At 39.1% G+C, this 26,764-nt stretch overlaps 1 protein-coding gene across 1 annotated transcript; it reads left to right on the top strand.

Annotated features, from left to right (window-relative positions):
* The first annotated feature begins 127 nt into the window (after window positions 1-127).
* On the top strand, window positions 128-26,764 carry MYOM3 (myomesin 3). The gene is made up of 35 exons (XM_027813827.2): window positions 128-234; window positions 1,140-1,299; window positions 1,548-1,705; window positions 2,841-2,936; window positions 3,587-3,675; window positions 6,699-6,743; window positions 6,968-7,108; window positions 8,097-8,258; window positions 8,535-8,676; window positions 8,769-8,968; window positions 9,268-9,321; window positions 9,650-9,777; window positions 10,404-10,587; window positions 11,375-11,549; window positions 12,186-12,307; window positions 12,988-13,175; window positions 13,352-13,478; window positions 13,963-14,141; window positions 14,218-14,332; window positions 14,596-14,752; window positions 15,128-15,237; window positions 15,725-15,769; window positions 15,900-16,036; window positions 17,627-17,771; window positions 18,997-19,056; window positions 20,035-20,102; window positions 20,435-20,545; window positions 21,612-21,699; window positions 22,797-22,835; window positions 23,357-23,462; window positions 24,266-24,429; window positions 25,047-25,083; window positions 25,197-25,219; window positions 25,310-25,365; window positions 26,088-26,764. The coding sequence occupies exons 1-35, from the start codon at window positions 128-130 to the stop codon at window positions 26,385-26,387; spliced, it is 4,218 nt and encodes a 1,405-aa protein (XP_027669628.2). The 3' UTR covers window positions 26,388-26,764.

The raw sequence follows: 26,764 nt of genomic DNA on the forward strand, positions 1-26,764 counted from the left end.
TCGCAGACCTTGAACATCAAAGCAAAGCAAGGACTTAACTTAAAGAGATCCTGTTAAGGTGTCTGACTTGAAAGTGACTTTGTTTTATTCTATTCCAGGCAAGAAAGGTCATTTTTGACTTCCCAGCATGGGAACCCGAACCTTTTTCCACCACCAAGAGGAGGAGCAAAAGGAGGAAAGGCAACAGAGCTTGCAAATGACCTCCACAACTAGAAAGAAAAAGTTCAAATCCAGGTAAGCCAGAGTTAGAGACAGGCCAAGTAAATCGGGTCCAGACAGGACTTTCTATACTCAGCACAGAGCATTCACAGATTTTTTTTAATTTTGAGTTTATGAAATTATGGAACCTTGTCTGGATTCTTTTATGTGCACCTGCCTCTGGAAGTGAGGAAGAAGAGACTTTCAGCCTTTCAGAGTTATCGATAGCAGCTGCCCTTGCCTTGACCTCCGAAATACCAGAGTAAGTCAGAAATCATTATAACTCAAATACAACCATTGTATGCAACAACACCCTTGTAGGTAGGGGTCACAGTTTCCAACTCATTTTGTTGGAAGCAAAAAGAGCAGGTTCAATCAAGAGGTTCTTCCTTTAAAAAGAAAATCCCCAGTTCTCAACTAAAATGCAGGAAATTAAATTATAGCGCCTTGTGATAATGAGTAATATTGCCCTGCTCACAAGCAAAGGCTTAAAAGAAACCAGATTTCATAGGAATAAATGGAAAATACAGTAAGATTAATAAATTAATAGTAACAGATGGGACTCTCCTTCTTTCCTAGAAAATCTGGTCAATGATCCTGCTGTCCATCCTTCTGTGATGGCTGAACAACCTAAGTAGCTAGGAACATCCCTCCTCCCTTTAATCCTCTTCCAGTTCACTGCCTGGGACTAAAAGTGGTCAAATACTGGGTCCCCTTCTTGTGCCACTAAAGTATTATCTCTCGTGGTAGTACTGCTGATTCCTATGAGGCATAATTGCCTGACATTCCCACTCACATGGCATACGAGATGATGTTTCTGTCCTTAACACTTATTCTGATTTAAACAAAAATATGTGCTATAAAACAACAATAAAAAAGACCAAAACAAAATAAAAACCATTATCCTAACTTCAGTTGGCTTTTATCATCCTGTGTTCCAGGGATTACAAGCTAAGAAGAGAGGCTGCCATCCTAGAGCTAGAACAGAGGGGGCAAAAGAGAATTCGGTTTGGGAATGACATGGAAAAGTTGGAAAAGGAGGTTATTCAAAACTGCAGACTGCTGCGTGTGAGAGCTGACCGGAAGGCCCTTCGGAGGAAGGTCAGATTAGACATCTCTATTAGTAGCAGAAATGCCAACAGGATTAAAATTGCCAAGACTAACTAGCATTCTGGAGAGGATACTAAACCTAATCAGGTGTTAGGACAACATCAAAGCCATTAGAAATAAGGACAAGACCTTATACTCCTGCCACTGAAGCATATTCCCACATGTCCCTTTTGTAAAAGAATGTATAATTAGAACATAATCCCTTTCTATTGCCTTTATTTAGTTTATCCTTGTCCTAGGCTGTAGAAAAGGCACGTGTGGAGAAGGAATACATTGAGCTGCGCTCAGGACGCCCACCTATGTTCTGGATTCCCCTCAGAGTACATGCAGTCTGGGAGAGGATGGAAGTGATGCTGGCGTGTACAGTCCTGGCTTCCCCACCACCGCAGGTTACTTGGTATGTCAGCTGACAGCAGTGACTCACGCTGCCCATGTGGTCTAACTGTTGTGTTTCAGGAAGCAGCCAGAGGAGTAACATCTGTGTCCTGCTAGAAAGAAGGAAGGAAGCGAGAGCTTCAGAAATTACAGGAAACACTTTCAATTCTCCAGTTCCACTGTTGGGACCAGTAAAGAAATTAAGTATTCAGTGAGCCATGGAAGCAGTGGACAGTCCTGTGGGGCTCCCTCTGGGACAGGACTGATACTTGTGTAGATTTCCCTGCTTCCCTTGGTGCCATCCTCCATCCTGCAGGCAAGCTCAGGATTTAAATCTTGGAAACCAGAGTCTATTGCCAGCATTAAATTACTGCACACATACACATCATCAAAGCTAGCTACCTTGTCTACCATGCAAATTTTAGCATTAAACTGTTACTGCGTCTACAATTTGTAAAATAGAAACCGTTTCATTTACTCAGTTTTGTGTATTTACCAAACTACAGGAGAGGAAGTGTTACATACTGGGCCTGACGGCAGCATTTACTATTAATAACAGCAGGATAGAAAAAAAATAAAAGACCACCTCAAAAAACAATTTTCAAATTGTACTTTGATCGGTTTGTTAAAGTGATTGACCATTCCTCCCATGGAAGGTTTGAAGTATGCAAACATTTGGATTACTAATGACTTCGTAGGCAGCTAACTCTGCTACTGTCAGAGCTCCTGATGTCCTGTGTCCTTCCAGAACAACCTCCTTGAATTATTCAAAGAGCAAAGAGAATATGAACCTCCCACAGATCCCCAGTGAACACAAAGAAGCAAGAGACAGCTGCTCGAACTCCCTCACACAACCTGCAAAGCAGGGAGCATAAACCGAGGAGGAAGCAACAAGCCAATGCTAAGCCACCCGTAGGCAGCCCGCAAGCAGCCCTGGGGAAGGAGCACACCCAGGGCTATGGGAGGGGATCTAGGTTAGCTGCAAGGCTGGTTTGGATTGATGTGGGAGACCTGTAAAAGAAGGAATTGTGTCTACTCCTCTCTTCTGTTGTACCTCTGTTGTCTTCAATATAGTTAATTTTGAAATAAAGTGTTAATTTTACCAGTCCGTTTCTCCGTTCTTTCCTAAGCAGCATGTTTCCTTTGTGTTCAACTAGGTATAAAAATGGAGTTCGTATCGATCCTCGCCTAGCCCCAGCAGGAAAATACAGGATAAAAAACAAGTTTGGGATGCTGACCCTGCATATCAGCAGGTAATGTATGTGCTCTTGCCTGAGTTGTTTTTTCAGATGAGTAAGATGCGCTTTCCAGAAATGCCCAGTTTGTGTACGCTAAACAAAAAAAGTTAATTCTTCTGGAATCTCTGCTTGACTTTAGTGTGTTGTGGTTGAGCTAAACCTTTGACATTAGGAAGCAATCTCAACAGCAGTTCATAAGGTTTCAAAAATCATTTTAAAAAAATTAGAGCCTCATTTATTTTTGCTCCTCTTTTTAGGTATGGCCAGAATTTTTCATTCCGGGTAAGGCCATGCACGTTAAGAGCACCTCACAAGCAGACATACCAATGGATTTAGGATGGATCAATGTAATCAGAATTGAGATTAGTTCAACTCTGTGACCTATACATGTGATAAAGATACATGCATATCTTCGGTGGAACTAAGTGTTCCACAGGGCTTTTGCTTGTTCGTTACTTGGAATGTTTTGCTTCTGGCTAGCAAGAGAAAAAACTGACCACTAACTATAAGAAATCCTTGTAATCAAAAGGAAAAGCAGCTTCTTGATGAAAAGCAAATATCTACTTCTAACTTCTGGGACTAAAGGAGAAACCCTTTGAATTTTTCCTGTGAAGTATGAACAGTAACTGAAAGCTAAAAAGGAGGGGAAATATTTTTTTTTCCAGATGCTCCATGGAAGATTCTGCTGAATATAGTGTTGAAGTTAAGAATCAATATGGCGAGGCTTATTCATTTGCTACAGTGCTTGTCAGGAGTAAGTATAAATGTTCCTTTGGTTTTAAATTTTCCAATTCTTTAGATTTTTTGAAATATTTTTAATGCTATACATTATATCATAGGAACATACAAGCACTTTGGAAAAACAAAGAAGTGAGCACTCTGTTAAAAGGAGTGGAGAATTGCTCCCAGTTATTAGTGAGGAGAAAGCACAACTGGCTAAAATAATCCTTAGCTACCACTAACTAATATGTATATGGCTGATATAATGGCTTCTCTTTCTCAGTCACTTCTGGAGTCAGAAAAAATCTTTCAGATTCCAGGGACACAGCTGTCCCCCCACTGTGCTAAAATTGTACTAAATTTAGGTACTTACTTCTTCTGGACTGATATGAAAAAGCCATACAGTTAAATACATAATAGGCTTAGAAAGAGTCTGCAGCATTTCTAAAGATAAACAAGAAATTTGTTAACAAGTACCGTGGCTTTCAAAGGGTTCTCTCAATGCAATATTGCAAAGAATACTCTATTTCTTTCTCAAATCAGTAACTACCAAGAGCAAATACAAGATTTTCTTTTTTGATCTGTGCTGTTCTTAAAATAACTGACATAGACTCGGTAGATTCACATTCTGCACAAGCGAAATCCAGGCTTATGGTGAAGGAAGTAAACTACCAGTACTTCAAAAGGGAAATTATATCAAGGTTTAAGAAATATGCAGTGCACTCTCATAGGATCATAGTTTAGCTGTTCACATTTTATATATATATATATATATGTATGTAAAAATATATAAATATATATTAAACCCCCCAATTTTGACATAAAAAGTCCGAACAGAATAGTCCTACAGAACTTAGACAGTTAAGTGCTCCAGCAGGACTGACAGAGTCTGGGGGGCAATTCAAATGGTAGCAGATGAATAGGAGGGGAACAGGTTTGCTTTGGACATTTTACTGGTCAGGAAGAGATGGGTTTCTGCAACCCACTGAACTGCAAAGCCAGCTTGAACTATTTTTTCAGACAGAAGGGGTCTTCTTTGGTTTAGACAGTATATTTATTGTTAGTGCTTTAATAATATTCTTGGCTGTGCCATGGGTTATGTTACTGTCATATTTATTCTTTGCATGCCATATTTTGATCACATCTAATAACCATTTGGGGATACATATGCATACAGAAGAATGTGACTCTAGAATTTTAATAGAAGTGTATTGTTTATTATATCTTTCAGATCCTTTAATTAAAGTGTCAAAATTCAGCATATCTGAAAATATACAGCACATATACACCAGTTCTAGAGGGGCATGTATAACAGCCCAGAAAACCTTTGGTTGCAAGCCTTCCCAGATTCCTAAATTCCCCTTAAGCTAATGCAGAAATACAGAAAAAGTTACTAGGTGCACAATGCTTCTCTTCTACAGAGGTTCTTACAGTATGTCCGGAACTCAGGAACTGGGCCTTTGCCATAAAGCAGAAGCAGCTGTCTGAAAAAAATAATCCATGGCAATAATCACATACTCCTCCCAATTCCCATCAGAATCTTTAGGACCAGAGCAGGCATGATGATAGAATTAAGGCTGTGGTCTATCACAGAAAACCTTGGATGGGACTGCTCTCTTCACCTCTAAGTGCCTAATTAAACTGTCCTTCATCAGGCCTGATCAGCATTTCAAACAGCTTGCAAACATTGTTCCTTGTGATTGCGGGTGAGAGGCCCACAATGTTCCTTCTCCTTTGACTCTGTCTAATGCCATCCCAGTAACATGATTCTTCCTTTTGCTATTTGCATTTAACATTCTGAAAATAGAGACTACACCAAGGCTTTAATCCTGCCTCCACTGGAAACATTCCTCATCCCCCAGGCAGGCTGATGGCATCTCTTCTCCTGGCCCCATGCTGTCTGGAATGCCCTTGATGCCAGGGGAGGGTCTCTGGGATCCGTGGTTCCTACAGCAGAAGTTCACTTTCCCTAACGACATCAGTAAGGCTCTCAAGGGACCCAAGATGAGGCTGCACTTTACCTCTTGCACTTTCTATTTCTTTCCTCTTCAGCTATTAATACTCAGTCCTCATCTTTTGCTTATGAGCGAGCTCTGCTACTGCCAAGCTTCATTCACTGAAAAAATAGGCATTATTTTATGTGTGTTTCTTGTAGCTTATAAAGATAAGAAAGTATCTCAATTTCATCCTTTGTTAAGTGCATCAGTTCTTAGATTTCAGCTCCAAATAATTTCATTCTGTGCTACAATGCCAGCAGTTCTCACAGGCTAGATCCAGAGAAGCGGGCCAGCATTCTTATATGATGCCTCAAAAGAACCCACGGCTGTCGAAACAAGTGATCTAGTAGGGGACACACTTCCCTCAGCTCCAGGAATTACCTCAGTGCCTCAGGACAGATATCCTTTCTTATGGTTAAAGCCTGAAGTCCCAGTCACTGGTAGTCTTCAAGAAACTCACATCATCCCCTGGGAATGCTGTTTAAACCCAGGGGTTTGGCCAAATCCTACTTTCAGTAATGTTCTTGACACCAGCACTTTATTCTTTCCTTCTCTGTGCTGTATGTGGCAATGAGTAGCTGTCATCCTCTGTCTCCAAACAGGGACATAATTGAAGCATTACAGTTCTGGGTGATCCTAGACCGTCACGCTTCTAATTTGGACAGTACCATACTGGTACACTTATATGACAAAAGTTGTAGCTCCCTGTATGCATGCTTTTATTCAGCATAACTTGCCTAGTGCAGCTTAAAAAGATAAAAGCCAAACTGAAAAAAAACTTCTTTAGCAATGAATAACTGTGTGCCCATAAGCATTTAAAGCAGTTGGACTTACACTAGTATAGTCATACAAACAATTTACTATGTAGATGCATCCTCAGATGTTTGTAAAGGTCATCAGCTGTCAAATGAATTAATGTTTTACCACATGACGACACTTTGAAGGTTCACATTAAGAGCTGGTCTGAGGGAAAAACATAGTTTGCTGAGCATCACTATGTTTTTGAAGGGGAGACAAACGGCATGAGATTTGCTAAATGTATTTTCTTCTTGTCTTACAGAGTATTATGGAAAAGAATCAGGATTTGATTCAGAAATATATAAAAGTGAGTAAATGATTGTTGTTGTTGTTATTATTTATTTTAATTTTATAGCCTGAAGCAATTTTATATTTTTTTTTTCCTGAACTATAGCTTTTCCTATTAGTCTGACTGCACATTAAAAGTTCAAGGCTCAGGTACCACTCCAAAAATATGATAATAAAAATACTGCAAGGAGGAAGGCTCTGGGAAGTCTCTTTATCACACTAACTTTTACTCTTATTTCATAGGATCCCTTATGGCCAGAGAGGCAGATTTTGCTTTTCCACTGAAAGCCTTATTTTCAAGAGAAAAGGAGCCTTTCACTCTCTCCTGTTACTTCTCTTCTGATTTACTTGAACACCAACGAGACATTACCTGGTTCAGAGATGGTTTGTATGCAACAGCTAAGTTTATATACATTTACCTATGTGAATATGCCCTTTGAATTCATAGCTGTGAGCTAATGTTCACAGAAGAGAATAAAGACTCAGGATTCTTGAGCTGCTGCCAGCTCTTCTCAAGATACAGATATTATTATGTAATTTGTGTATTTTCCTCATTTTTAGAAGGATGATGCCACTAAAATTTTTTGTAGGCAATGACATTTCTGCTCATAAGAATAGTTTAAGAGCCTTAGTTCTATACAGTGAAAATGCCAAGCATTTGAAAAGCCAGTCGTTCTCCAGTTAAAAAAACTTTTGGATATGCTGTGTTGTTCTGCTGGCAATCAACGATTTCAATCTTAGCCAAACTAGTAATCTTTCTGTGCTATTGAGTTTTGGAAGCAGAAGCAACTCAGTAAGACTGCTCTTGTCATTCCAGCACTTCTGCCAGAATCAGCTGTGAAAATAGCAGGACCTATCGGGCTTTAGTGATTTGAGGAGAATTTGGGTAGCATGTATATCTCAGATCTGATAAATATACACAAAATGCACAGTATGTGACATTCCATTTTCTTGGTTTGAGCACCGCTCGGACAAAAGATCCTGCATGCTGAGCAGTAATGTATCCTCAGCTAGAGCTGGCATAATATTTGGCAGACTTCAGAGCATCCAGTTACCTGATACGAAGAGTACCTTTTACTGACTAATTCATCTGAAGCCACATTTTATTACTCTTTTTTGCTTGGACTGCAAGCTCTTCAGGAGAAGAACCATGCTTTTTGCTCTGCATTCGTGTACAAAGGGAACAGAGAGGCATAGTATCAAAGAAGGATCAGAGTCCGTGACTGTAACTCAGAGGCACAATAATAATAGTATCAGGAGTGTCTTACAGATCTCTCATCTTGCTTTCTGCTTTTTTCTGCATTTGGAAATATGCCACTCCTGACTCAACCAGTTCAGGTGTAGTTCCTTTATCCCTTCTCATGTTTCACAGGTGAGATGCTACAAAACTCCAAACATCGGGAACTAAAGTACAAAGACCAGGAGGCTTCTGTGACAGTGTCATGTGCTTACAAAGAAGATGAGGGATTCTACACTATCCGCGTCCCCTCACTGGATGGATATAAAGAGCAGACCACTTACGTGTTTGTTAGAGGTATAAGCAGGATTCTATCCTACCTAGAACAAAAGCTCCTTTCCTAATACCTTGGCATAAAGAAATCCACCACCTCACATACAAGAAAATTTCTCCCAGTTTTGTGCATGGATACAATTATCAAAACGTCGCATTTTCAGTAGTGATTTAGGTATTAGAAAATATGACTTGTATTACTTGGATGTAGGCCCTTAGACACTTAAAATTAAGCTACTGAATGAAAATTTTGGTACAGAGAAGAAAAAATGTATCCACCATCACTTGATATTTCTACAGATGCTGCAGCAGAAACACCTGGCGCACCTGGGTCCCCACTCAATGTGAAATGCCATGATGTAAATAAAGACAGCTTGATTCTTTCTTGGGTGGCACCCAGTGACAATGGAGGAAGTCCAATCCTGGGATACTACATTGAAAGGTCTGTATGTTAATCAACTTTGAGCAAAAAAAGCTCAAGATCACGTTGTAGAAAAAGCACAAAGGAACTCGATAGGCTGTGTTTCATTTCAGGTGTGTTGCGGGGTCAGAGAATTGGGTCCCATGCAATGACAAGCCTGTGAAAACCTGCAGATACCCTGTCCTGGGCCTTGCTGAAGGACAGACATACCAGTTCCAAGTAAAGGCTGTCAATAAAATGGGCATCAGTCATCCTTCAAAAACCAGTGATCCAGTTACAACATATGACCCCAGCAAAGACAAGAGAGTGACAGGTTTGTACTAAAACCAAGCAAACTGAGGCTGCAGGCATAACTGAATGCAGTTTACCCAGATTCTCCCCATTCTCACAAATATCACTGCAACATCCTGCCATGCTGTGCTTTTGCTGAACCCACCTTAGTACTACTCTGAACAGAAAAAGATCAAAATACCAGTTATGACATTTCATTGTATGTGCAATGAAATGTATATAATTATGCATATAACAAAATGACACAGTCCTGGGCTCTGTCTTTCTTGACAAGCCCCAAGCATCTTCTCTTAGTGTAACATGCTCTGTTTGATATTACAGTTATTCCATACGACGAAGGCAGGACAATAGAAATTTTCAAGGACGACCTGGAAGGTAAGTTCAAATTTATGCTGAGCCATTCTTTTGAGAAGAATGATTGCACTAACAAGGAGAACTGTAATAAAATGACTCCAGAGAATACACACTTAGGAAAATATATGGTGAAACATCACTGTAAGCTCCACAAGTATCAGAAGCTATCCTAAACGGCACAGCCTTTTATAATAAACTTGGTTTGCCCCTATGTCCCCAAAGGCTTTAAGTCTCCTCATTTATATTGAAGAATGTTACTTTACAGTAAGAAAAGATAATCCATTGTGAAAGAACTTTTTTTTTCCTGCGACTTTATAACTAAAGCATAGCCTATTCTGACTTCCCATAGGACATATTAAAATTCCCTTGCCACCCACCAATGTTCATGCAAGTGAAGTCAGAGAAGATTATGTGGCTTTGGCTTGGGACGAACCAGATCCAAGAGGCAAAGAGCCACTGAAATATTATGTGGAAATGGTAAGAAAATAATACCACACAGAAGAGAAATTGCAGAACAGAAACATTTATTTCTCAGATGGCCTACAGCACTATTAATAGGCAAGTCTGTTCACTGTGTCGATAACTGGAGAACTACAGCCTCAAAAATGGCTTGCTCAGCCTCTCTCCAGCTCCACAGTTTACTTGAGCTATGATCCTGACTCTTGACACTGACTCAAGTAGTAATGATTAACAAAGGATAAACAAGTAAGTTTTACACCATGGAACAGTAGCAGAGTTTTAACAGGAAGACTGTTGCTGCCCTGTGGGCCCTTAAGTGTGGAAAAGCTGTGAAGAACTGCACGATAGTTCACTCTCCTGTTCCCCACTAATCATTTTGCAGGTTAATTAGTATCTTCTACCAACCTGCTTTTATACATACTCATTTCCCATCTGTTGTACCATTTCTGCTGCAAAGGGGCCCTCTGTTGCCAAGGAGGAAAAGTTTGGGTATATCAACTAGAAACAAATTTACATTTTTGGTTTGAGTTTTTGTTTGGGTTTTTGTTTTTAAGTACTTTCCTGTAAAGATCAGCTTTGTTATTCCTCAGGAGGGTTTTAAGTTGTACAACTTGAGTTGTAAATCATCACTTTTTTCGTTACAGTCAATTGCAGGCAGCAACTCCTGGCAAATGGTTAATCTGGATATGCCAGTTAATTCCCCAAGATTTGCACTCTTTGATCTTGTTAAAGGAAAATCATACTGTTTCCGTGTGCGATCTGTTAACAAGTATGGAATCAGTGAGCCATCCCTGCCCAGTGAGCCTGTAACTGCCGGAGCAAAACTGGGTAATTATTTCATTAATATGCTCTACACTAATGATATGGAAAAGGAGATGTACTATGAAGTAATGTGTGGGTTCCCCTGGTCGCCCTTTCCTTTAAACTTCATGATACATGACTACACAGCAGTTGCTTTGATATCAGGAAATCTCTTAAAGCCTTAAATCCTCATTTAATTACTTTGCAGTTGGTCAGTGCAGTGTAAATCTAACCAAGCAATGATGGGGGAATTACATCTAATACGGTAAGAAACAGTTGAAGCCTGTGTTTAATCCAAGTATGCTTCCAGCGCTGCGTAAGAGAGAGGTTACACAGAGCAGTGCTGGAAGGAATGATACGACTGCTGAAGCAGCCTGTTTCTGGGAGCTTCAGATAGAATAGCAGTCTTCGCCAAGATGAGCACTCATTGTTTTTTTATATTCTCCCATATTAAAGTTGCCCTAGTGTTCATTCATACTGTCCTTTTTCTCAGCAATGAAACAGGTCCCATTTCACAGTGGAGTTAATGAGAGTTACTATATGAGTCTCCTTTCTCCTCTACTTCAGGTGGTTAAGTAGGTGTAACTGTAGAAAATCAACAGGCTGTAAGGGACAGGAATATGAGATATGGCAAATCCATATTTTTTGCCATAAAACATAAAAATATAGGCTGTAGACTGGAACAATGCCCATGGTAATTCGAAAATGGTGCTCTGGAAAAGTTAATAAATCCAACAGGCCAACTCACTTTTTTTTTTTATTTATAAATTTTTAAAACCCCTTTTTTTCTCAGTGTTTTTTTTTCTTTTTTTAGCTACTCTGCCTCCACCATCTCAGGTTTTAGCTTTCAGAGACACCAAGACATCTGTTGTTCTGCAGTGGGATAAGTTAAAGGATGGCTTGGAGCCTCTTGGCTACTACATATACTGTCGGGAGACTGGGACAGAAGAATGGCAAACTGTCAATAATAAGCCCGTGACATGTAACGAGTGAGTTCAGCTATTATACTCCATTGAGAGAAGACAGGGTGCCAACTTGGATACTTCTGTTTATGGCTGGAGTCATATTTCAGATAAAAAAAGAACTTCTTTCACCACACACACACAGGCTTGCGTGCACACAAACACCATGTCCTCTTTTTAGAATTAAATATTGCTCAAAGTCTCACTTTTACATCTGAAGCCAGACAATCAGCAAAGTCTGCGTATATCTTCATAGAGTGTGGATCTGCAGAAGGTTTAGAGACCTTGTAGCACCAGTAGAACCACATTCCTTTTTTTTTTTGCTTCCTTTCCAGTAGAGTAAGTTGGTGTCACTCACACATAGGATTTAGAATACCTCTCTAGCTGGGGGGGTCACATGTCAAGCAGAAAAAGTCCATTAAAAAGTCCTATTTATTCTACTGACAATGCCAGCCAGCAGTGTGATACCTTTCTACCTGATCTGTGTTTACTGATTTATTGGTAGCCATTTTATGTGACACCACAGTGCACTGTAATTTGTAATGGTGAATAATGATTTTGTATAGTAACAATGCCTTATTAAAATGTATTTCTGTCTGTTCAAGAGATTGTTTACCTGTACTTTAGAAAGTAAAAACCACACATATTAATTTGGTCTCCTAGATTTACTGTTCCTGGGCTGCAGCCTGGAAAAGAATACGTCTTTTGTGTGAAATCTGTCAGCGAGGCGGGACTAAGCGAAAGCTCACCAGAAACAGATCCTATCACTGTAAGGCCAGCTATCGGTAAGTTGTAACATATACATGCACATACATGCAATAATTAAATCTCTTGAAAATGTATCTATCACATGTAGCTATCATTACATGTAATGGTAATAATGTTGAGCAGATAAGCAAAGCAAAGCAACAGGGAACTGATTTTCTTGTACCCTGCAGCTCCTGTCATCAATTATACTTGTCAAGGGTGGACAGAAATAATTAGCGTTTTGACTTAGCAGCGTGTTACATTTTCAGTATTAATTTGGCACTGGTACAAGTGACCATTTTAAGTGCTCAATTATGCTGATATCTTGAAATCAGCACTGTGAATTTCTCCAGGGCAATTACAAAATCCCACCAAACACATTAGCCAGTATCTAACCCTCCATCTTCTCCATTTTATTGATCCACTACTTCCATCTTTTTCCGTCAGACAAACCATAAAACAACAGGCAAGAAACATCCTGAGACACATCCATGACTTTGGCTGTGACTTCCAAATAAGAATCTGGTCATTTTCAAATATTCTTACACTGCAAAAAGTGGTATTAAGGGGCCTCAACACAAACAGAATTGTATCTGGTATGAGCACACAGAGGTTTCCTCAGCCCACTCATCCCATAGCTACACCTCTTTTCCCAATCCCTAATCCCAAACCTGCACTGAACAATATACCCTGTTTCCTCTCTGCCTTTGCTGCACAGCCTGTCCATCAGCACCGCACGGGTTTGTTCTTCTAAACTGTGGGAAGACTGACATGACCATTGGTTGGAAACCCCCGAAGCGCAAGGGAGGAACAAAGATTCTGGGATATTTCCTGGATCAGCACGATACATCTGAACTAGACTGGCATGAAGTCAATACTCAGCCGATTCCTCAACGGTTTTACATGGTATTCTTTTCAGATCAAATACTGTCCTTCTTTAAGCATAGTGGGAAACATAGCTATAACAAGGGATGAGCTGGTTTTCCTCTACTTCCTCTGGTCTAGAACTCTCTTCCTACCCTCACAAAACTACGACCATGCAGGGCTGTACTAATTGTCTGTTTGCACTTCTAAACCCAAAGGTCCGGAACCTTGAGGAAGGCCACCTGTATGAATTCCGTGCCTGTGCAATGAACATGGCTGGTGTTGGGGAAGTATCTGAACCTAGTGACTTGTTCAAATGTGAGGAATGGACAATGCCAGAACCAGGTATCTCTCATTTAAAAGCAGCAGCCAGAAAAATTTTTCCAGGTATACTAGTTATCTCCTCACTCTTGTGTGACTCCAAGGGACTTCTGAAAACTATAGAACTGTGTAAGGGTGGTTCCCAGTACAGAGAAGCACACAAACACTTCTAGGTAAGTTCCAATTCAGACATAGGGTATTATTTCTGCATCATACAGATACAGCACTCAGGTATTTTTAATAATATTGTTTCCAGAGAATGAAGAATCTGGATCTAATATCCCAATGTTTTTGTATGTTACACCAAAGCAAATAACATTAGACCAGCTGATGTATGCTTTTTTCTAGAACCTACCTCTACAGTTAATTAGCATGGAAAGCATCTCCTATGGACCCCCTATTCACTTGTTATCTTAAAACTCTCTGCTTTCTGATCTCAAGCTCAAACAAATCACACCTGGTTGCATTTTTAAATGGTACTGTTGACAGCCTACCCTTCTTTGAACAGGTCCTCCTTATGATGTGAAGTGCACTGAAATAAGAGACTCATCCCTAAAGCTGCACTGGGAAGCACCACTGTACATAGGAGCAGGTCCAGTTACAGGGTATTATGTAGACATGTGTGAAGAAGGGTCAGAGGAATGGAAACAAATAAATAAGCAGTCTGTCGCCACCACCCATATGAAGGTCTGTATATGCACTTAGTATCCAAGTGTTGCTTCTCATTTAGTCTTATGTTAATTTCTGTCATTCTTTCCTGCAGGTTTCAGATCTGGAGACAGGGAAATGCTATATTTTCCGAGTAAGAGCACTGAACAAGGCTGGAATTGGACCAGCTTCACTCCCCTCAGATCCTGTGGTAGCTAAAACCAAACCTGGTATGAAACTAAAAGTGATAAGATTGTGCAAGTCTGTAACTACTACGATGATTCTGGTAAAAAACTGCTTATGAAACATCAGCTACATGTTTCATAGCAAGAAAGAACCTCCATCAAAATAAAGCTTAGCAAATCAAACTGCTCAAATTAATTTACACTAGCTGTATACCATCTTTTTTTTCCTTTTTTTGAGCTAGATGTCCAGAAGCTAAGCCCTGATCTGTTTTGATAAGGAATGTTTTGTGGGTTTTTTGCCCATACAGGCACAAATGAAATTGAACTTGGGGTTGATGAAGAAGGTTTCATTTATATGGCTTTTGAAGCTCCTGAAAAGAATGACTCCTCTGAATTTATCTGGTCAAAGGATAATGAAGGACCACCAGATGCTGACAGAGTTCAGACTGAGGAGAAAGGCAATAAGTGAGTATGTAACACACAGTGAGAAAATAATTTTGGACTGTCAAATAAAGAACACACTAAACACTGACAAAAATATGAAGCCAAACATTTCCCTCTCCTTCCAATATCCAGCTAAAATACATACACGCTATTGAACTGCAAACCTCTGTCCCTGATTCTCAGCTCTGGTGTCCATGAAACAGGACATTCAGCATAATCATCAGGTCACAAAAGGGAAGCATCAGTCATCATATTGATATTGTTTCTGCCTTGCTCCTAAGTGTCATATAAAAATGACAGAGTACTATATTTAATGTTCCAGGTGTATCAAATGTATTGCATTCTGTTACAGAAGACATAAATGAAAACCATTTTATTATTACTTTTATTTCTAAGATCTAAGCTTATACTGAAAGACCCATCAGAAAAGGATCTGGGTACATATTCAGTGGAGGTCACGGATGTAGATGATGATATCTCTGCCAGCTGCACTTTAACAAAAGAAGGTAAAAACTAATAACTGACAAGAACAAAAATCTAATGTGCCATAGTTTTCTAATATTAGATGTTTAAAGGAAAGTTTCTTGTAGAGGAATAGTAAGTGACTGATGTCACTTAATAATCGTGGCATCATTAGAAAGATGTTTCCCATTCCTTGAAGGCTCAAGGGCAGTTTCTTTTACAGACTCCTAAGAAAAGATTCCGTGCTTCTAGAAGGTCATTTTTCCATTACAGTTCAGATTTCACACACAGCCACACTATCACGGTGATTTAAAACTTCTTTAACACGTTTCTTGAATTGATACAACCAACATTTTATTTGGACATAACTAAGAATGATCTTCACAATGTTTTCTAGCCCTCCCCGCTATTGAATGTTTTGAACTTACAATATTCTTGACATAAAGCTCATTAACAAATTAAATTGATACAAGGGACTTGTTTTGGCCTAGTCGTCCTAATCTAAATGACTTGTTATTCTTTGCATTTCAGATCTGGACAAGTTATTAAAACGAAGCCATGAAATCAGGAACCCATGTAAGTTGAGCCAGTAAGAAGCCACTACCATACGTATCGAATCTGGAAGGGGGAACTCCAGCATAACCCTGGCTGAGCCAAATTTCGTGTTTTGCCTGTGAATTCCCCTCCATGGTTCTCTGTTTTCTAGTGATCAAGCTGATATCTGGATGGAACGTTGATGTTCTGGAGAAAGGAGAAGTGCGGCTGTGGTTGGAGGTTGAAAAGCTGTCACCAAATGCAAAGCTGCATTTAATCTTCAATGACAAGGAGCTTACAAGTACTCCAGTATGTTTTGTTTTGGTTTTAATTCTGACTTACTTTCCCTCTGCTGAACAGGGAGATAGAGCAAATGAGTACGTTCCCAGTTTTCTAAATTTCCATCAGATATTTTGATGTGTGGTTTAGGAATACTCTAGGGCATGGTTTTCCACTATGCATAAAGCCACCTGTCTGATTCTCAAGCAGTGAATCGTACTATCAAGCAAGGCTGCAGCATTGACACTGTTAGTTAAAGACGGTGCAATATTCCTCAGTGGTGTGGCCAGCAAAACCTTCAGTGGTAATACTCAGAGAACATCCAGCTTTCCTGTTATCCACCCCTCCTGAGAGGCTGCCTCTGACAGAGACTTCCCTTTTCTAAAGGAATTTCCTGACAACAAACCTCAGTCATATGCAATTCATCTGGTACCACAAATGCACCTGTGCACGACAGAGAGCTTTGTCTTGGATGAACAAACCTGACTCATTTCAGCAGATGCTAAAGAAATACTATCTCTCACAGTGAGACAGGGTATTTTTCTTCTGCTTCACCAAGCAAAGCTGCAGCTTTCCACCTCTTTGAACTAAATATGGATAAATCTCATGAATTCTAAGAGCACATGAAAGTGATTTATTTCTCAGTCTGAAGCACTGGAAATAACACTGCATCAAGTGTTACAGTGCATTCCAAGCTTCTGATACATTAAAAAAAAAATTTCCAGCCTCTTCCTTGTCTTCCCATATCAAGTTGATCTTATAACATTTAAAAAGTATTTGGAATGACAGGATCAGAGGGGCGAACAGTTGAGAATGAAGAACAATATAAATCACTCGCCTGTCAGTTACATGCAGTGTAGCAACGCCAAGATAACAAAAAGAATAGATGTAACAAAGGGATAGGGCTAGGCCAAAGAATTTCAGAGCTGTTATTGCAATGGGTTTTTTTAAAGCAATGTTTAGGAAATTTATTGAAAGCTTTGTCTGTTCCAAGAACTGTCTTTTCTACACTGGAGAACTGACGTGGTTATGCACGATTACAAAGTATTTGTCAAGCTCTTTGCAACAATAATATTTGCTTAGAGCAAACAAGGCAGTAAGGCATAATGATGATATTTATGTCTAAGCATCTGGCAGGTTTCGGGGTGTATGTATAAAAGGCTCAGTAGTGCTTGCATGATGTCAAGAGGGTGGCAGTATTACTAATCATTGCCCAAATATGCAGCTACGTGCCACAGATGCGTAATTAAGTGCAACACTCCTATTATACTAAAAGCCATTGAAATTCTGGTAAGCAGAAAAGTCTGTAATATCCACAAGAAAGAATGTATTGTGTTATGTGGTTTTAACAGAAACTTTCTCGCAGATACAAGTTCTGCTGTAAGCAATTCTACTCCAGCTATGTACATAAGAATATAATAGATGAATCCCAGAATATAGAATATCAAGAATGTGTTGGCTTCATTACTCCTGTAAGATAAGGGAAGAATATAAGGATACATCTACAAAAGGACTGTAATCTCTGAGTGTTGTAGAAGATGCTGTGCCAGGATCTGACCTTGGAACAGTTCTGCTGAGGAAAAACTCTTCAGTTTATCATATTTCCTTTGTTTTACACAGACACATAAGATAAATTTTGTCAAAGGAAAAGGTCTCGTAGAACTGATAATCCAGAACTTCTGTGATGATGATAAAGGGATGTACACAGCCCAGCTGCAAGATGGAAAAGCTAAAAATCAATTCACCCTAGTTCTTGTGGATGAATGTAAGTGGAAATTCAGGGTCAAATATAGACTGCCATGCTCAGTGGAAAGTCTTCGAGGCACTTAAGGCCCCAAAGTTTTTCCAACAGTTATAATGCCACACTGGGAACGGGGAGAACAAATATTTATTTTAGGACACATTTAAAGTCCAGGAATCATGTAAGAAATCTGAATTTCTCTTTAACATAAATTGAAGCTTTTGATCTTATAGCTAGGGTCCTTGATCACAAAAACAGTTTGCCAAAGCAAAATATACAGTGGAATGCTTAGTTATTTTTTTCAAATATTTTACATATCTTGCTATGGCAAACTGTCTTGGCAGTAAACTGTATGACATGTTATTACATGTACTCATTTATCTCAGGACAGGATCAGGGCGAAAATTCAGTGTATTTAACAGCTGGTTAATTGCATTAAATTGAATGCAATAAAGAAACCAGTGTCAGCTGTACTCGAGGACAAGTCCGAGTAACAAAGCAAGCTGAACATGAAATGTACAGGGTCCTTGTACATGCTACTACAGAGAACCTTTTCAAAATTAATTAAAAATAGAAAGTAACAAGATTCTCATACAAGTGCTTCCCCATACAGTGTCTACCTCTATTTTCAGTTCTTGCAGTTTGCTTTCCAGTGACCTTCTAAAGATTCTGAACTTGTTGAATGGAAAGTGTTTATAAAATGTCGAGTCTACTTGACTCCCTTTACAAACAGTGCAGAGAAACAGGCAGCGATTCAGCACATGCCAAGTTCAGGATATAAAATAAATTTGATGAACTGTGCTCTAAAAGTGCCGACTTTACTGCCAATGAAGGAAGTAGAGATAATTGAAGTTAAATACAGTGGTCTACAAGAGGTAAAATCTATGCTCTCCACTGCCTTCTATGTCTCTTAGTTTTAAAATATTTTAATTTCAGGGTTTCTAGCCTACCTTTTTGTATGTCAAAACTCCTATTTAATTTCCTAAATGCATAATGGTCAGGTTTTCAAAGATTCTTTTTTAATGAAAATAAATGTTTGGTTCTCAGCAACCAGTTCAATGAAAGAACGATGGCTCTAAACCTGTTCAGTGTTCTCAGTGGAGACCAGAGGTAACTCATGTGCCAGAGATGTCTTTCAAACAAACATCACAGCTCTAATGATAATACCTTTTGTGATCAGAAATTTCTAAAGTGTTACACTGAGAAAGAGCAGGGGGGTTGTTGACTTTGATCATTGCTGTTCTCATAGGTTTTGCTAAAGTTGCAGAGGAGGCTGATGCAAAACGGCGAGAATGGAAGAAAAAGCAGGGTAAGATAAGATGAAGGTTAATGACTTGCCAGAACTACACCAATGAGATGGCAAAACCTAAGCAAAGCTATTTCACTCTAAATACTTTTCCTAAATACATCATCTTTTAAAAGCGTATTATTTAAGCTGATTAATACAATAGGATAGGATTCCTTAAGATACTCTGCTCTGCTCTTAGAAATCAAAATAATGTATTTAAATAGTTTTAGCTATGCTAGACAATCCTCAGTATTGATTTTCTGCATCAGTGTTGCAACACGGAACATTTCTGAATTCTGAAAACTGTCCAATCGGAATATATATCATGTAATAAAGATCCACTCACTTTCCTTGTAAAAAATATGATTATCTACATAAATTTAAAAAGAACGAAACATGCATTCCACTTAAATTTTATCCACCATCTTATATTCATGAATAAGGACGTTTATAAAACAGTTTCAGAGAAAAAATACTACAATTGGAAAGGTGATCCCCTTCAAGCGGGGATAAAAATATTCACTTAATAGTAAGTGTGATACCACACTAGACTATGGGTCTAGTCTCCTATCTGCAGAGATGCTTAGTGTAAGATGAAAGTGTATATAAAGTAATCTGTCCCCCCTTTTACCCTCTCAGAATCAGGAAGAAAATCAGAAATTATATGGTTCTATTCAATTGCAGTTCACCTGGGAAATATCTATCAGCTCCTACACTGACTTGATGCAAAGTAGAGTCATAAAGGACTGGTGAAGCAGCATCATTAACTACATTTTGATATAGGATTCCTCAACAAAGATACGTTACCTAAGGACATTACAAAACTAGCAACAATTACATGTTCTAAATTGTGATGTCTATTGCACGCGGAACTCAGTAGGGCGCATTACTCCCTACAGACCGCACTGCGGGGATTCACCACGAGATGGAGGCATTTCTGCAGGTAACACTTGAGAGTTGTGGCAATGCATTGCAAAAGACGTTTATTTTCTTTTATAGGTCCACATTTTATAGAGAACTTGAAATGGAAAGTTACTGAGAACTGTGAAGTAGTCCTTACCTGCAAGGTACATACCGCTATGTGATGCAACTGCACAGTCTGAATTCCTTTAACATTAAATTTTACTTGTGAATTTTAAGGGAAGGGTATAAACAGTGCTCATCCAAATGCTTCACTGCAAACCAATGAAAGTTAAGTAAAAAAGTTAAGATTAAAATGTTGAGTTAAAAAGAAAATTGAGATAGTATTTCTTGGACAGAAATTTTAATAGAGAAGGAAGTTTCTAAGATTCTGTAACAATCCTCTAATGCAAGTGATGTTTCATATTAGAAGGACAGCCAGGCATTCAGAAATAAAATGCATTTGGGACCCTGACTTCTAAATGTTGGCTTCAAACAGGCAACAAACCTAAGAAAGGACACCAGCTTCCAATGGTTCTTCAATAAGAAAGCACGAGCAGATGGTGTGTTTGATCCACAGACTGGGATAGGAACTCTTCGTATTAAACAGGTAAAAAACAAAAAACAACTCAGAGGCTGTGGTAATCACATGAAAATGCAAAAAATACGGATTGATCTTATTAATATTCCATGTGTGTTTTGGGTAGTGCCCACTAAATGAAAGAAACTGAACAAATGCTGAGAAAAGCGCAAAAGAAGAAGCCATTTAACATTACAGTCAGATAGATCTGAATTAGAAATGAGGTGTTTTTAACAGTGAGTGGCTGTTAAAAGTTTTAACGTGTCCTGACTGGCTAAAAAGAAAAGCATGAGCTTTTCAGGTTTTCTGATCAGGACTGGTTGCCTATTCTGAAGATGAACTTTAGTAACAAAAAAAAGTTACTGAGGTCATTACAGAAATAACTGGATGAAATTTTATGGCTTGACCTATAGCAAAGGCAAGACAAGCTGATATAATGCCCCTTGTAATCTTAACTCCGCCTCACAGAAGAACCAGCTGAAGAAAGGGAGCTTGGTGGTGCAGTTAGTTTTAGCGCAATCTATCTCTGTATGGCTAGTTCGAATCTTGTTTGTGTTTGATTTTCCACCTTAATTTCAAACAGCCAAATCACCTATAGAACACAAGTAGATAAATGTATGTGAATGGGAATCTCTGCTCACACAGGTCTGAGGACCAGCAAGAACACCGGGAGTCAAGAGCATCAGCAAAGCAACACAAGGAAAATTTATGGAGCAGTGGGCATTTGTCATCACTGGGTCCCAGACCTAGCTGTACCTTACACCACTAAGGGCACCCAACGTGCTACATGGTGACTGAGGGCAAAAGCTGAGATACTGACTCTCCATAACTGACAATGTTTCAGTTCATAACGAACCAGGGCCCCTCTAACCTTTCAAAGGAGGTTCTGGAGCAATATACCTTTTTTTACTCTCATTTCTGATCAGTCCAGCCAAATTTATTGACAGGGATGAAAAAAATCTCAGCTTTTCCCCTTTTTCCAAACCCTGCCCTATTTCAATGCTATGTGAAATTTCTGTTGGGGGTGTGTGGGGTGTTTCATTTTGTGTTTTTTTAAAAAAAATAAATATTACATATGTACACATGTATTTGCTAGATAACCAAAGAAGATGAGGGCCAATACAAAGCACTTGTTTCAGATGACCGAGGAGAGGACTATACCCAACTTGATCTCACAAAAGGAGGTAAGAGAACATTCTATCAGGCAATAATACATATTCACACCCCTGCCTGGGATTCATTTTGGATTTAAAAACAAATCTCATAACTTTCTACCACACTGTTAATTACCACAGTACCTACATGCTTTTATAGGAATTAAAACTTGCATTAAAAGTTACTGGTCAAATGTAAAGAGTTTCCTATCTACTATCGCATATATATGTATATATGTGCGCCAATAATTTTAAAAATCACAAGTATTTCACGTGAGATTGGAGTAATAAAATGCACTATTTAAAACAGTCTCTTATTCTGCAAGAGTTATACAGAGTCTAGTGAACAGAGTAAAAGTCTCCTTTGCATCTTGTCTCAGAAGGGGTTTTTGCATCTGTCCATACTGTACTTCAACTGATAACCCACAGACAACTTTTCACTCCTGGAAGTTCAGCCAGTCCCCCAAAGCATCAGGAGAACAAACTTCCATTTCCACTCTGCATCCCTCACCAGTGAAAAAAATTTTAGGCTGAATTATAACAGAATAGTAGTTACAGACAACATCAAGTGGAAATACAATTACATGTTACTGCAGATTCCTGCTTGAAAAGAACACTTTTCAGTGTTCTGAATATGCTCTGAAAATTGAAAAATAAATATGCAATGCTGACATCGTAATGTCATTTACATATGTAGTCATTTATCAAGCTATGACCGCATTATAAATTCTGTCAAGCACCACAGTTAAAAGCTCAGTAATTTTTCAGTCACTTCAACTCAGCATCAATCAGAGGATTCTGCTTCCCAAGATTAGATCCTACCGTGACATCTGGAATCTATCACTTAAACCTGATACATAAATCTGCTTTCTGGGAGGCAGTCTGTTGCACACGTTGAGTGCTAAGGAAGATAGAAGCATCTAAATTTAGTAAGAAGTGCCCAGCATCTAAAAATAAATGAGTCAGCGGCAAAAACTCCATTCTCAGTAAGCTTTGCAACACAAAAAGACAATAAATAACTACTAGATACAATACATCCTAATTACACAGTTAAATTAAGTTGGTAGGGCAGATGTGATTTGCTAAAAATTGTATTTATAGACACGTAAATCTTTATGTCTTTGCAGCCTTTGAAGACCTTCTCAAGGAGCTGTGTAAGATCAGTGGTATGTCATCTTCTCATCAGCTGACACAGTAATAACGGAAGGGGAGAAGGGTGGGGTGCCATGATCAGAGCAAGCTGCCCAGGAGCTGTCCCTGAGTTCGGATCAAGTACAATACCTACCTTCCATTTATTATTCCTTTCGTGTTAGAAGCACCTTCGAACTGTCAGGGAGGATGGTCAGGGACATAAAACCCCCTGCACTTACAAATTAATTCTGTGACCTTTAAGTACAGCAGCCTGCTCCTTGTCACATCACTTGCTATGGGAATTTGGCCAAGTTATACTATTTCTATCTATGAGATGTGTATTCCAGACCCAAGTCTCTAGAAGAGATGCTGACATTCTTCTACCAGCTGCTAAAAGACCCAGGGTCTTCAAGAGGTAGAATACCACCCCACCTTCAGCTAGCCACGTTCTCCAGAGAGAAATGTTAATAGGTTGCCTGGGATTTTGTTTGCATAACATATAAAATTGCATTCTTGAACGCCATCCTCAATTTCAGTCTTTCAATTATACTATTAGCTCTTTCTGCTACACCTCTGAAAATTCAACCTACTGAAGAAGGCATCAAAATCTACACAGATGTGAAGTACTACACAGACTACATGAAAACAACTTGGTATCACAAGTAAGTCCCCAGAAGATATTTGCAACGCTTCTGGACTACCATTACTTGCAACTGTTTAGCATCAAAATTAAAACATGTTGGACCTGAGCCCAGAGCTTTTTAAGGCAATGGTAGATTAATCTGAGTAAGGGCTGAAAAACACAATTTACTCTGCATCCTGAAATGTGTCTGGGAATTCCAAAATAAGCAGTCGTGTTATTTTTATCTTAACACTGCAGAAATATTTATAAGTGATCTTTACTTGAATAATAATGATGCTTTTAAGCTGCTGAGTTACAGCCACCTTGGTTACAGACAGGAAAATAAGTTGGTTTTTTTCAAATTCTTTTTTTCTACTACTTTTACTTCCCTAAACCACTCTATTCCCCCACTATGAACTCTGAACAACAAATATTCCCAAATATTACAAAATTCTTTCCAAACACTAGCTAATTTAGTCTCATAATGCCTTCATAAAATAGAGAAGTGGTGTTTTATTAGATACCACCTACACACATGTATAAGGAGGCCAATTTCAAATAACGTTTAAAGTCTAAACACTTCCAAATATTCAACACCTAAACCCTAAGAACTAAGAGGTCCTTTGTAGAGTTTGCAGGGCTTTGGCAAACTGCCTAAAAGCACAACTAGGTGTCCCACAAGGTTCTCAAAAGGGACTGAGTACATAACTCTCCATGAAATTAACAGTGAGGTGCTGACTCCCACTCTCTTATTCTAACCAGTACAGGTCTAAAAAAAATTTAGTGCTCTAATTTATACGGCTTTACTAAATACTATTGAAATGATATCATTTCTTTACTTAGGGACAAACGACTGGAAAGCCGTGACAGACTGAAAGCTGGAAGCACAATGAATCAGATCTGGCTTCACATACTGAACCCAACAGATGCAGATAAAGGAAAATACACCCTGGAGTTATTTGATGGGAACAACTCTCGCAAACTGTCAACTGACTTGTCTGGACAAGGTAAGCTAAGTCAAACAATACCGTCGCAGGAATGAGATATACCTGAGCTGCTTTCCAAGATTCCTTCAAATTATGGGCAGTGATTCCTCTCACCTTTATTTGAGCTGGAGCCACAGTTCCATGACAGCACACTATGAGATTGTGTTAAGGACAGTGAGGTGCCCACAGAAGTCAGAAGAAACACAGGAAGAACACCGCAGAAAGGACTGAAGCCTTCAGGCAGCCTTCCTGCCATGGCTTAAGGCACTCCTGGGGAAAGGATGAGCGGGAGGGCAGCTGCTCCTGGGATGTGTCAGATCCCTCCATAGGCCAACAGAGCTTATAGGTAGCATCTTGGAAAAGACAGTGTGGCTTCAGCTTTACAGACTTTTCCAAACTCTTCAAAGTTGGGGGTTAGTCCTCCTCTAGACTTCCCTTTGGAAGGGCAGTACTAGATCCCACTTATTTCAGTAAAATATAGAGTCATATTTCCTTAAAGCTGATATAGATACTTACTAGATTATAATTTTATACATATATATGTGCACAAATACCTGTTATTCCAATGCTGATGCATTACGTTAAACGTACCAAGTCAATGAAACAAATGGTTCCCTAAAACCTTTCATTCCTTGCAGCCTTTGAAGACGCCCTGGCTGAGCACAGAAGGCTAAAGTAAGTTCCTGCCTAAGTATTTTCACAGCTAAGTCTATTTTGGGTGTCCTATTCTGTGTTTAAAATACATCTAATAAATAAAACCACTATAATTTTCTCTCTCTCACTTTCAGGGAAGCAGCAATAGCAGAAAAGCGTAAGTAAATTAATTTCCTTCCTTCTGCAAAACAAAGCCAAGTGGTGCACTGATAAGTAAAATTAAAAGGTCATATTTGTTCATTCCCAGGTCGTGCCAGAGTTGTTCAAGGTCTGCCAGATGTTGCCACCATCATGGAGGACAAGGTAATATTGAGTAACTGTTCATATAATTGGCCCTTGCACAGACACAGAAGAATAACTGATGGGGAGAAAAGGACTTGTTTTCCCCTCGTGTCTGTTCCCAGCAGCTTTTTCTGAGCTACTGCAGTTGCCAAAAGTGTGAAGTGGTATCCTCCACAATACCTGTATCAGCCCCTCATGTTATTGATGGTGCTTCCAAATATGCACATGCTTCTGCACGTATAGGTGCTTTTTGTGGCACAGAACCTCCTTCTTGCAGGTTTCTGGTATTAGTGCTTCTGAGGTCTGTTTCACAGCCAGATCCTTTCTATTGTCTTCCCATTTCATAGGATTAGACTAAGGCCTTTAAGTGCTGGACCTGATTTTCCCATCACAACAATTTGCTGCTTGCATTTCTGAGTCAGAGTCCCCTTTACTGGCACACAGGCAGAACAAAAATCTTGTAAAGTAACTGCAAATTCACCATGTGCCTATTTAAGTGTCACTTTACTGTGTAAGAAAGCTATAAAAAGGCAGTAGCACGAATATGAGCCAGGCCCAGTGAATTCAGTCAGGTTAATCCTGATTATACTGGAGGATATCAGGAAAAGGAGCAGATAGTCCTAGAATATCACCTATTGAAAATCTAAGAGAACTGATTTTTATTTTTCTTAATTTCTCATCAACTGAATTTCCTTGCTCATTTATATTTTCATAATCTATTTCTGCTATCTGTTTTACAATAGACCCTGTGTTTAACCTGCTGTATATCTGGAGATCCTTACCCAGAAATCACTTGGTTCAAAAACGAGAAGGTTATTGTCTTTAAAGATCGTTACAAAATGGACGTGAAGGGGACAGTTGTCACAATTACCATAGAGAAAGTCTGCAATGAAGATACAGGAAAATACAGCATCTATGTGAAGAATAAGTATGGTTCTGAAACAGGACAGGTTACTATCAGTGTCTATAAGCATGGAGACATACCAACAGGAATGGAAGAGGAGAAGGTCCCAGGTGGGATTATAATGAAAAAGCCTAAATGAATTAGTCAATTATGTCTCACTGAATTTAAAAGGAATTTAAGTCCTTCAGATTCCTTCCAGTGTCTCTGCTCTAAAATTTAGGCTCATGTCTCTATTTTTATTTCAGCAATATTTTAGTATTTTTATTTTGGTAGTTGTTAGAAAACAATTCTTGTGCATGTGTGTGCCCACGTGCACATGCACACACATGTTCACCTTAAAGAGAACCTCTTTCCCAGTAAATCTGTGTGGGAGATACCAGAGAAGTCACACGAGAACTGGGCTTTCAGTGGAGTTTTTCCTGTATTCAATCACTATGTGTTACTGATTATCATGTAGCTGACAAATGCTTTTGTGTGTGTGTGTATTATTAAACTTATACCCTTGGTGACACCTCA

Source organism: Falco cherrug, chromosome 3, assembly GCF_023634085.1.
Source record: "Falco cherrug isolate bFalChe1 chromosome 3, bFalChe1.pri, whole genome shotgun sequence".
Taxonomy (NCBI): Eukaryota; Metazoa; Chordata; class Aves; order Falconiformes; family Falconidae; genus Falco; species Falco cherrug.

Bases quoted from the DNA above. Each gene is read 5' to 3' on its own strand.
- MYOM3 (XM_027813827.2), top strand. From the start codon at position 128: ATGGGAACCCGAACCTTTTTCCACCACCAAGAGGAGGAGCAAAAGGAG. The intron at 1,706-2,840 runs GTATGTCAGCTG...GTGTTCAACTAG, and splicing joins CCACCACCGCAGGTTACTTG to GTATAAAAATGGAGTTCGTA. The intron at 25,366-26,087 runs GTAATATTGAGT...GTTTTACAATAG, and splicing joins CCACCATCATGGAGGACAAG to ACCCTGTGTTTAACCTGCTG.